At 36.9% G+C, this 12,163-nt stretch overlaps 1 protein-coding gene across 2 annotated transcripts in view; it reads right to left on the reverse strand.

Moving 5' to 3' along the window:
- The window catches only part of LOC133538164 (aryl hydrocarbon receptor-like), a 96,474-nt gene that overhangs the window by 59,886 nt on the left and 24,425 nt on the right, over positions 1-12,163 (reverse strand). For both annotated transcript variants that reach the window (XM_061879524.1, XM_061879523.1), the window contains exon 2: positions 5,148-5,338. In XM_061879524.1, the coding sequence (XP_061735508.1) occupies positions 5,148-5,338 (191 nt within the window). The remainder of the gene's footprint in view (positions 1-5,147; positions 5,339-12,163) is intronic.

Below are 12,163 nucleotides of genomic sequence, written 5' to 3' on the forward strand. Positions count from 1 at the left end.
TTCAGTCGTAATTCTTCCTTAGACTTTGTAAACACTTCACATGAGTTCATTGTTTGACATATTCATTTGGTTCATTCCATAATTTATTTCCACATACTGATATACTAAAGGTTGTAAGTGTTGTACGTGAATACACATGCTTTAAGTTACATTTCTCTCTAGGGTCATTTTGCTCCTCTTTTGTTGCGAAGAGTTGTTGTACATTCTTAGGTAACAGGTTATAACTTACTTTGTGATTCATTTTAGCTCTTTGCAAAATAATTTAGGTTATTTTTGATTCAATAAAAAAGGGTTTGCATGTTCTTTGTATCCATATATGGTGATGATATAGGTCACATGTGTCAAACTCAAGGCCTGGGGGCCAAATCATTATTTTATGTAGCCCGCAAAAGCCTGGAAATAGAATGCATTAAATAAAATGCTTAATCTTTTCTTACTAAATATTATTGTTTTTTTCCTTTTGACATTAAAAAGTATGTAGTTCATGCAATAGCATATCTTTAAAAATTGTAATTATCAAAATCAAAATATTATATTGCGTATTCCCAAAATACATTTTGTTCAAATAAATATAAATACTGTACTTTAATATCTGCTCTACTTATGATTTTCAAAATAAATTGTACACTGTAAAATTGACAATAGATAGATAAATATTAAAAAACAAACATTAAAACAACCAAATTGTATGGCAAAAAAACAACTGGCAGCTCTGTTGCTTTAATATATATATATATATATATATATATATATATATATATATATATATATATATATATATGTATATATATATATATATATATATATATATATATCTGTAAACACACACATATCTATATATATATATATATATATATATCTATATACATATAGATATATATCTATATATATATATATATATATATATATATATATATATATATATATATATATATATATATATATATATGTATACAAACCCCATTTTCATTTTTTGCAAATAATAATTAACTTAGAATTTCATGGCTGCAAAACGTGCCAAAGTAGTTGGGAAAGAGCATGTTCACCACTGTGTTACATCACCTTTTCTTTTAACTACACTCAATAAACATTTGAGAACTGAGGAAACTAATTGTTGAAGCTTTGAAAGTGGAATTCTTTCCCATTCTTGTTTAATGTAGAGCTTCAATCGTTCAACAGTCCGAGATCCGTGCTGTCGTATTTTACGCTTCATAATGCGCCTACATTTTCGATGGGAGACAGGTCTGGACTGCAGGCAGGCCAGGAAAGTACCCGTACTCTTTTTTTTACGAAGCCACGCTGTTGTAACACGTGCTGAATGTGGCTTGGCATTGTCTTGCTGAAATAAGCAGGGGCGTCCATGAAAAAGACGGCGTTTAGAAGGCAGCATATGTTGTTCCAAAACCTGTATGTACCTTTCAGCATTAATGGTGCCTTCAAAGATGTGTAAGTTACCCATGCCTTAGGCACTAATGCACCCAAATACTATTAAAGATGCTGGCTTTTGAACTTTGCGTCGATAACAGTCTGGATGGTTCGCTTCCCCTTTGGTCCGGATGACACGAGGTCGAATATTTCCAAAAACAATTTCAAATGTGGACTCATCAGACCACAGAACACAGAACACTTTTCATCAGTCCATCTTAGAATATCTCGCGCCCAGAGAAGCCGGCTGGGTTTCTGGATGTTGTTAATAAACGGCTTTCGCTTCGCATAGTAGAGCTTTAACTTGCATTTACAGATGCAGCGACAAACTGTATTTAGTGACAGTGGTTTTCTGAAGTGTTCCTGAGCCCCTGTGGTGATATCCTTTAGAGATTGATGTTGGTTTTTGATACAGTCTGAGGGATCGAAGGTCACGGTCATTCAATGTTGGTTTCCGGCCATGCCGCTAACGTGGAGTGATTTCTCCAGATTCTCTGAACCTTTTGATGATATGGACCGTAGATGTTGAAATCCCTAAATTTCTTGCAATTGCACTTTGAGAAATGTTGTTCTTAAACTGTTTGACTATTTGTTCACGCAGTTGTGCACAAAGGGGTGTACCTCGCCCTATCCTTTCTTGTGAAAGACTGAACATTTTTGGGAAGCTGTTTTTATACCCAATCGTAGCACCCACCTGTTCCCAATTAGCCTGCACACCTGTGGGATGTTCCAAATAAGTGTTTGATGAGCATTTCTCAACTTTATCAGTATTTATTGCCACTTTTCCCAACTTTTTTGTCACGTGTTGCTGCATCAAATTCTAAAGTAAATGATTATTTGCGGGAATAAAAATGTTTATCAGTTTGAAAATCAAATATGTTGTCTTTGTAGCATGTTCAACTGAATATGAGTTGAAAATAATTTGCAAATCATTGTATTCTGTTTTTATGTACCTCTAACACAATTTCCCAACTCATATGGAAACGGGGTTTGTACATATATATGTATATATATACAGGCGCACATGCACACGCACACGCACACACCCACACCCACACACACACTTACAGTATATTCATATATTTCTCATTGTTAAAAGCAGCCCTCTGAGGGCAACCATATCTGCGATGTGGCCCTCAATGAAAACGGGCTAATAGGTTACAGAATTTTCAGCCCTAAAATATACTAACATAACCTTTGAAAGATTAACGCTGCGTTTATCGGAATTGTGCAACAAAGAAGGTAAAAGTGTGTGGGAACAGACGGCAGTGGAATGCCACTATACCTGTGATGAGGTGCTGCACATCCGCTCACACTGCAAAGGATAATGAGACTTTTACGTCGACTGATGACAGCTGTTAAAAGGTTTCACTTTCCTAATCTCCGTACTGGTCGCATGCGTGGTGACTCGTTTGTTTACTTTGGTACTAACTTGGTGGCATCCAAACATGGTTCAGTTTATACTTGGCTGTCGATTGTCTGATGTGGAGGTCAGCAACTCGACTGGCTCTCTGGAGCTTTTTCAAAAATGTGTTAAAAAGGAAAAAAAAGGTGCAAAAATATATTTTTTCTTTAAATGTGGTTTCTGTAGGAGTACAAACACGACACAAACCTTCCTAATTGATAGAAAGCCCACTGTTTAATATCTTTGTATTTATGCTTCCCTGATGAGAGTATTTGGTGAGCACTGTTTTGTCTTACTAATTTTGTCGGTCCTTGAACTCACCGTAGTTTGTTTACATGTACAACTTTCTCAGATGCTGCCACCGAAATACATGTTTTAAGCCACTCTTGCTTTGTCCCATTTTGTCCACCAAACATTTATGTTGTGCGTGAATACACAAAAGTGAGCTTTGTTGTTGTTATTGACTTGTGTATAGTGGTAATAAGGCATGACTTCTAGCTAATCGATGCTAACATGCTATTTAAGCTAGCTCTATGTACATATCTCATTATTATGCTTTGTTTGTAGGTCATTAAATTTTCTTTCTTTACCTCTGTGTCCTCTGTGTATTTAAGTTATATTTGCATGTCTCATGACACATTACCTGTATGTAATATTGGTGGCATTTCAGATAGTTGTTTGAGTGCCATGTTGTTCGAGACCACAGCAAACGTTACCCAGCTTGCAAAAATTGTAATGAATCCAAAAGAAGAAGACAGCCTGCGGTTTCCTTTAACTTGGACACACAAATCTATAAATCTGGCCATTCTAAGTCAGTCAATTCTAGGAGTTAGCTCACCCTGTGAGAAGCCTCCGTTTAACTAATGATTTCCAATGTTGTAAAAATGTGTAGAACAAATATTACATTTCAACATTTCTGTCAACAAAGATTTGCTTCAGCCTGCGACACAGTCATTTTGATAGCAAGCTGATATAGCCAATATAGACACTTACATCATGTGTTGCCTTCATTTTAACACTTATATAAGACTTTTAAAGTAATTTTGATAGCAGGCTGACAGCTGATATAGACACTTACATCATGTGTTGCCTTCCTTATAACACTTACATAAGACTTTTAAAGTCATTTTGATAGTAGGCTAATATAGCCAATGTAGACACTTACATCATGTGTTGTCTTCATTATTACACTTATACAAGACTTTTAAAGTCATTTTGATCGTAGGCTAATGTAACTTATATAGACACATCATGTGTTGCTTTCATTATAACACAGAAGACTTTTAAAGTCTTTTTAATAGTAGGCTGACACAGACACTTCATGCGTTGCCTTCATTATAACACTTATATCCATGTATCCATTTTCTACCGCTTATTCCCTTTGTGGTCGCGGGGGGCGCTGGTGCCTATCCAAGCTACAATCGGGTGGAAGGCGGTGTACACCCTGAACAAGTCGCCACGTCATCGCAGGGCGATAGTAGACTAATATAACTGATGTAGACACTTACATCATGTGTTGCTTTCATTATAATACTTATATAAGACTTTTAAAGTTATTTTGATAGTAGGCGGACATAACTGATGTATAAACTTACATCATGTGTTGTCTTCATTATAACACTTTTAATGTAATTTTGATAGTAGGCTGACATAACTGATATATAAACTTACATCACGTGTTGTCTTCATTATAACACTTATATTACACTTTTAAAGTAATTTTGATAGTAGGCTAAAATAGCCAATATAGACACTAGCATCATGTATTTCCTTTATTATATCCATCCATCCATTTTCTACCGCTTATTCCCTTTCGGGGTCGCGGGGGGCGCTGGCGCCTATCTCAGCTCCTTTATTATAATACTTATATAATACTTTTAAAGTCATTTTGATAGTAGGCTGGTATAGCTAATATAGACACATCATGTGTTGCCTTCATTCTAACACTTATAGAAGAGTTGTATTTTGCGGCTCCAGATAGATTTGTTTTTTGTATTTTTGGTCCAAAAAGGCTCTTGGTCTAATGAGCAAAATGCTTTTAAAATGCCCACTGTCAGCGTGAAACGGCGAAAGTTATTTTATTGATTTATTTGATTAATGCCTTTTGTAATAAAAGCTAATCGTTTCACATTCCGCACAACTGAGCAGTGAAGCTCGTTCTCACGACAAACGCTGCTGGTTGTTAAATCACTGTCACTAACATGATGTATTATTCACACTATTATAATGGGTGGGAATAGTGTCGTAACACGTACAACTTTATGGACGACAAATGTTGTGAAAAGTTTGGGGAAAAAGCTTGCTTTAGTGGACTCACCTTTAAAGTAGCTCTTAACTCTCAGATATCCCACACTGAGGCGAAGGACGGACAGCTTGTCCAAACAGGATCGGACATCGTCGTGGAAGGGCAGCAGATCGGTTAGCCGGTCCAGCTCCCCGTTCAGCCGGTCCCGGTGTCGCTTGGACGGGTTGGATTTGACCACCTCATTACTGCCGGACACCTTTTTTCTGAAAAAGCAAAACAAATAAAAACATATTCGGTTGATGTTTACTGCACAATACAGATGATTTATTTAAGTTCCGACACATCGTCACTAGCGCTGCATTGTTTGGGGCAGTTGATGGCACGCCAAGGAGATCGCATTTATTAAAACATTAAGAGGACTTGGCTGGGGATAAAACACGCGTATCATGTTTCAGATGTTTGCAAGAGGAGCAGATTGGGGAAGGACTTGTAGCAACGTGCAAACCAAGTAAAAACAAACAACAAAAAATATTGATAGAGCGGCTTTGCGCTGTCTTTACTACCTTAACTATAGCCTAAAAACCACTTCACAACTATTTACCTAACCCATGTCTAATATCCCATTTACAGAACACCTGAACAACACTACACGACTAAGGTAGTAAACAAACATTTGCAATGAACACTCTCTAAGGATCCATTGTGGATTGAACTTTCACAGTATCATGTTAGACCCGCTCGACATCCATTGCTTTCCTCCTCTCTAAGGTTCTCATAGTCATTATTGTCACCGATGTCCCACTGGGTGTGAGTTTTCCTTGCCCTTATGTGGGCCTACCGAGGATGTCGTGGTGGTTTGTGCAGCCCTTTGAGACACTAGTGATTTAGGGCTATATAAGTAAACATTGATTGATTGATTGAATGAACACAGATGTCGGGCATTTTTCTCCAAATGTTTGCGGTAGTCTGGATTAACCACAGGTGTGTTTCCGTGGATGTGTGCATATGCAGTGGGAAGGGGATTCATGGGGCCCCTCTTATTGCGATTTCCCTGACACCAATTGGGGGGTTGAATACTGTAATTTTAAGACCATAAGGCGCACTTAAAATCCTTTTATTTTATCAAACACGGAAAGTGCGCCTTATAACCCCGAGAGTGGTCCAGTAGACGGCAGTCACACATAAGAGATAGATAGATAGATAGATAGATAGATAGATAGATAGATAGATAGATAGATAGATAGATAGATAGATAGATAGATAGATAGATAGATAGATAGATAGATAGATAGATAGATAGATAGATAGATGGATGGATGGATAGATAGATAAAGTGTAGATTGCAGTTTGACGCCCCCTGTTCAATGAGCAATCAAGCCCAACACTTTGATGTTTCATTGAGAATATAAAACAGGGGTGTCCAAACTACAACCCGCCGTCGTCTTTCATTTGGCTCGCGAGACGGCACGAGTTCAATAAGCATATACTAATATGCCAGCAGTCTGATGGCTGCCAACGTGTCCCTAGGTGGCCATTGAGAGTAACTCAAATTAGTGACCACTCATTATAGTTTTATGTATATTCAGCACATACTAATTATATGTCACAATCCAAACAACCTTCCCTTTTACCATGAATTGATTAACGTGAACCCCGGCTTAAACAAGTTGAAAAACTTATTCGGGTGTTACCATTTAGTGGTCAATTGTATGGGGATATGTACTGTATTGTGCAATCTACTAATAAAAGTTTCAATCAATCAATCAATCAATCAAAACTCTAGTCATGGTGCAGGAAAGACAAAAATGCAACCAGTACAAAAATTCGACAAACATGGTCACAACCATCATTATGATGTTTACATATTTTTAAATACAGAAAGAGATTTACATTGTTTTATTCCACGATCAAGTTTGTTCCATGACTGATTGAAATGCTTATATCCATTGTCCTTGTTCTAAATCCAGATTTATTAAAGATCTCAGTTCCTTTCAGATTATAATTACTTATCCTTTTTACAAATCTGTTTGGAATGTTGTTTGGTAAAAGTATTACAAGTGCTTTGTACATGATGTGTAAGATATTATACTCAATAGTATCATTTCAAAAATGTTATTTGCACCATAACTCAGGGAGGTTGATTAGATCGTACTATGCAAGTAAATGCAGTGCTATCAATGGGTTATTGATCTGACTTACTCACTTTGACCACAAGATGGGAGAAAACCAATGGCATTGACAAACCACATGGTATTGAGGATTACTTTGAAAGAACTCTGCAGTGCGATGCTTTGTTGAACTCAGGCCAATTTAAAAAGTTGGCCAGCAGGCTGCAGTTTAGATTACCCCGGTCTAAAGAAGGGCAGCTCCAAAGTTGTGTGAAAAATACATTCCACTATCATTTTAGCCAAAATGAGCCAAGCAAACTTTGTATCAATTCCAGTACTTGTTTTATTTGTCAAAATCTACAAGGTGTGAAGAGGCGTCAGCAAAATCTCAAACATCAATCACACACGTAGACATTCGGGAACCAAGGCCCCGACATTGTAAAATCATTCATGTGAAGAAGACAATGTGACTTTGTGTTGATCTAGACGTCTTTCTGAAGCAGAGGGCGCATGTTTCTGAGAACTTCAATCACTACAATAGCAGTGCCATGTTTGCGGGTGCGTACCCTCCCTCCTTTCTTGCCGTTGGCCACTCCTTATTACACCGCCTAGCAAAGCATCAGGGGTCTGACCTATTAAAGGCTGCACTTGATCCGAGTGCCAAATGCTCACACATGACTGATATCGGACACACATGCGCGGCGTATGGGGACTGAGCCACGACAAGGCTCGGGCTGTCGTGATTGAAAAAAAAAAAAATAACGGGCTTAGCCGAACCGCAATTGATTGATTAGTTGAACAGTTCTGTGCTGTTCGTAATGCTAACAGAAGCTCCTCTGTAAGACTCCACACAGTGAGCAACTAGCTTGTTTGCCCAGCTGATCTGAGGGTTGTCCGTGCCGTTGTTGTTTTTTTATTGAACATCACCTGTCAATTGACAGAAGCGAAGAATGAAGTGAGCCTGGAGCCAAAGACCTTCGCTTTACGTTCACGTAGCAGAGAATTGCTGTCACGCAGGAGAAGGAAACAAAAAGCAGCACTCATTGGGAAGTGATATCGATCGTAGGATCGATATCACCTAGGATCGATATCCTGTTGATGGATTCATATATATATATATATATATATATATATATATATATATATATATATATATATATATATATATATATATATATATACACACACATGTGTGTGTGTGTGTGTGTGTATACATTAGGCCTGGGCGATATGTCCTTTTATTAATATCTCGATATTTTTAGGCCAAGTAACGATACACTATATATATCATGACTAAAATAAAAAACAACCAAAAAATATATTTTTAACTGTAAAAAAAAAAGTTTCTATATTTTTATATACTGTAATCACAGCATTATGATGTTTCTATGTGTCTATACTGCAGTAATAAATGCTCAGTTAAAATGTTCATACACTGAAGGAAACCACAACTAAGTCAATTTGGCAAAAGTGTATTTATTAAACAGTTATTAAGCAGCGGCACAAACATTCATGTCACTCCCAAAACAGAAAGTGCAAGATTGTCAGAGACATTTTAAAACAAGCTATTAGTGCACTTTTGTGCATGAGGTCACTAAGATGACATTACAAAACAACGCTGAATCAAAGTCTACAGGTGACTTTTCCCCTTTTATCCACAACTTTTTAAACTATTCAGTGGCCTAGTGGTTAGAGTGTCCGCCCTGATATCGGTTGATTGTGAGTTCAAACCCGGCCGAGTCATAGCAAAGTCTATAAAAAAAATGGGACCCTTTACCTCCTTGCTTGGCACTCAGCATCAAGAGTTGGAATTGCCCAGTGCTCCCCTCACCTCCCAAGGGATGGAACAAGGTGATGGGTCAAATGCAGAGGACAAATTTAACCACACCTCGTGTGTGTAAAAATCATTGGTACTTTAACTTTAACATCATTTTGACCATCTCTTCTCATTCCATGCTAAGACTCAACCGCTAGACAACAAGATGGCGCAAATTAATTTGATATATGATACTGTTCCATGATTACTTCTTAGCGTGTCACTCCCTCTAATCAGTGATCACTTTCTGCCTTGTTCAGTAACCAGAGAGCAAGTGCCTTTGTTTATGAAACTTCCACTTTCTCCAGAAAAAGAAGTAAAAATAAATAATTGAACGTTTAATCGGACGCATATTTTATTGATACTGAGTCATCGCTCAACCCTATCTGGAGTGTATACATAGTAGGGCTGTCAATCTTTGGGCACCAAACGATTCAATTTGATTCTAGGAGGTAACGATTAGATACAGAATCGATTCTCGATTCAAAATCCCTACTTTTTTAATAAGATTGAATGCCAGTTCTATGAATAAATATATTCCTCCATAAAATAAACAAACAGCTTTGATCAATTACTATATTACCAAAAATAAAACTGTTTTTGTTTAATAAAAAATAATAATTCTACCCAAACATTTAATAAAGTCAAATACAAAAAAGGCAACAAGAAAAATATCAAACACTTCTCTTCTCTAAAGTGAATGTGTACAGCAGATGTACAAACCCCAAAACCAGTGAAGTTGGCATGTTGTTTAAATCGTAAATAAAAACATAATACAATGATTTGCATATCTTTTTAAACTTATATTCAATTGAATAGACTGCAAAGACAACAACGACATCCGAACTGTAAAACTTTGTTATTTTTTGCAAAATATTACCTCATTTGGAATTTGATGCCTGCAACATGTTTCAAAAAAGCTGGGACAAGTGGCAAAAAAGACTGAGAACATTGAGGGATGCTCATCAAACACTTATCAGGAACATCCCACAGATGAACAGGCTCGTTGGGAACAGGTGGGTGCAATGATTGGGTATAAATGCAGCTTCTGTGAAATGCTCAGTCATTCACAAACAAGGATGGGGGGAGGTTCCCCACTTTGTAAACAAATGCAAGAGAACCTTTTAAGAACAACATTTCTCAACCAGCTATTGCAAGGAATTTAGGGTGTTTACTATCTACGCTCTGCAAAATCATCAAAAGGTTCAGAGATTTTGGAAAAATCACTGCATCAAAAGGTACCGGATCAAAAAGCGACATCAGTGTGTAAAGGATATCACAACATGGGCTCAGGAACAATTCAGAAAACCACTGTCAGTAACTACAGTTGGTCGCTACATCTGTAAGTGCAAGTTAAAACTATATTACACAAAGCGAAATCCATTTCTCAACAACACCCAGAAATGCCGCCGGCTTCACTGAGCTCGAGCTCATCTAAGATGGACTGATGCAAAGTGGAAAAGTATTCTGACAAGTCCATATTTCCAATTGTTTTTGGTACTGTGGACGTTGTGTCCTCCGGATCAAAGAGAAAAAAAAACATCCGGACTGTCATAAATGCAAAGTTGAAAAGCCAGCATCTGTGATGGTATGGGGGTGTATTAGTGCCCAAAGCATGGGTAACTTACACATCTGTGAAGGCACCATTAATACTGAAAGGTACATACAGGTTTTGGAGCAACATATGTTTCCATCCAAGCAACGTTATCACCACTGCTTATTTCACCAAAACAATGCCAAGCCATGTGTTACAACAGCATGGCTTCATAGTAAAAGAGTGTGGGTATTAGACTGGCCTGCCTGTAGTCCAGACCTGTCTCCCATTAAAAATGTGTGCCAATATGAAGCCTAAAATGCCACAACGGAGACCCCACACTGTTGAACAACTTAAGCTGTACATCAAGCAAGAATGGGAAAGAATTCTACCTGTGCCAACTTTTTTGCAATGTGTTGTCATTAAATCATATGTTAATGATTACTTACAAAAAATAAATAGTTTCTTAGTTCTAACATTAAATATATTATCTTTGCAATCTATTCAATTGAATAAAGTTGAAAAGGATTTGCAAATTATTGCATTCTGTTTTTATTTACGAATTACACAAGATGCCAACTCCACTGGTTTTCGGTTCTGGTTTATCAAAGTTTACGACATATGACATTTAATGTATTACATACATGTTTCTCTGTCAAAATGGGAACAATGAAATCATTTAGTAAGAAAGATGAAGTATGCACATTATTCTCAGTCTTTTGCAGGCCGAATCCTGCCCCCGGGCCATGTGTTTGACACATGTGATCTACATCAACAATATGGTTCGTGGACTGGACAGGACAGATCAAATAAAGATAAAGATTTTTTCCAAATTGATTAAGAATCGTTACAAATAAGAATCTCGATTAATCTGAAAATCTATTTTGTTTTGACACTCCTAATAAATACTGGTAATTGTTTGTATTTATTACATATTTTCGTTGTGCAAAATAATATGTAAAATAAACAAATTTTAAAAATCCTAATAATAATATGAAAACTATATCATTTTCAACCAAAAAATGTATATGCTTTCCTAATATCTGTACCTGTACAATTTATTTGAATAAAATATGCCTTTATAGAGTTATAATGTTCACAATATACAGTTGTGATCAAAATTATTCAACCCCCACACAATTTTGGTGTTTTAGCAAGTTGGACATTTATTCCGTATTTTGTTTATAGTCATATCAAATAAAGATGTGTCAAATAGACAAATGCAACTTAAATTGTAACACTGTATTTTACAAAATACCAAAAAAGGACATTTTTCTTAATATCTCATTGACTAAATGATTCAACCTCCTAGTTACATGCATCTTTAGGTCTTAGTAGAACACCCTTTGGCAGTAATTACATCCTTCAAACGTGATACATAACCGGACACAAGCTTCTTGCAACGATCTACAGGTATTTTAGCCCATTCCTCTTGGGCAAAGGCCTCCAGTTCATTCATATTCTTGGGCTTGCGTGCTGCAACTGCCTTGTTCAAGTCCCACCACAGGTTTTCTATAGGATTTAGGTCTGGCGACTGTGAAGGCCACTCCAGAGTCTTCCAGCCCTTCTTCTGCAACCACTCTGATGTTGACTTGGAGCTATGCTTGGGATCGTTGTCCTGTTGGAAAGT

Source organism: Nerophis ophidion, linkage group LG19 (genome assembly GCF_033978795.1).
Source record: "Nerophis ophidion isolate RoL-2023_Sa linkage group LG19, RoL_Noph_v1.0, whole genome shotgun sequence".
Classification (NCBI taxonomy): Eukaryota; Metazoa; Chordata; class Actinopteri; order Syngnathiformes; family Syngnathidae; genus Nerophis; species Nerophis ophidion.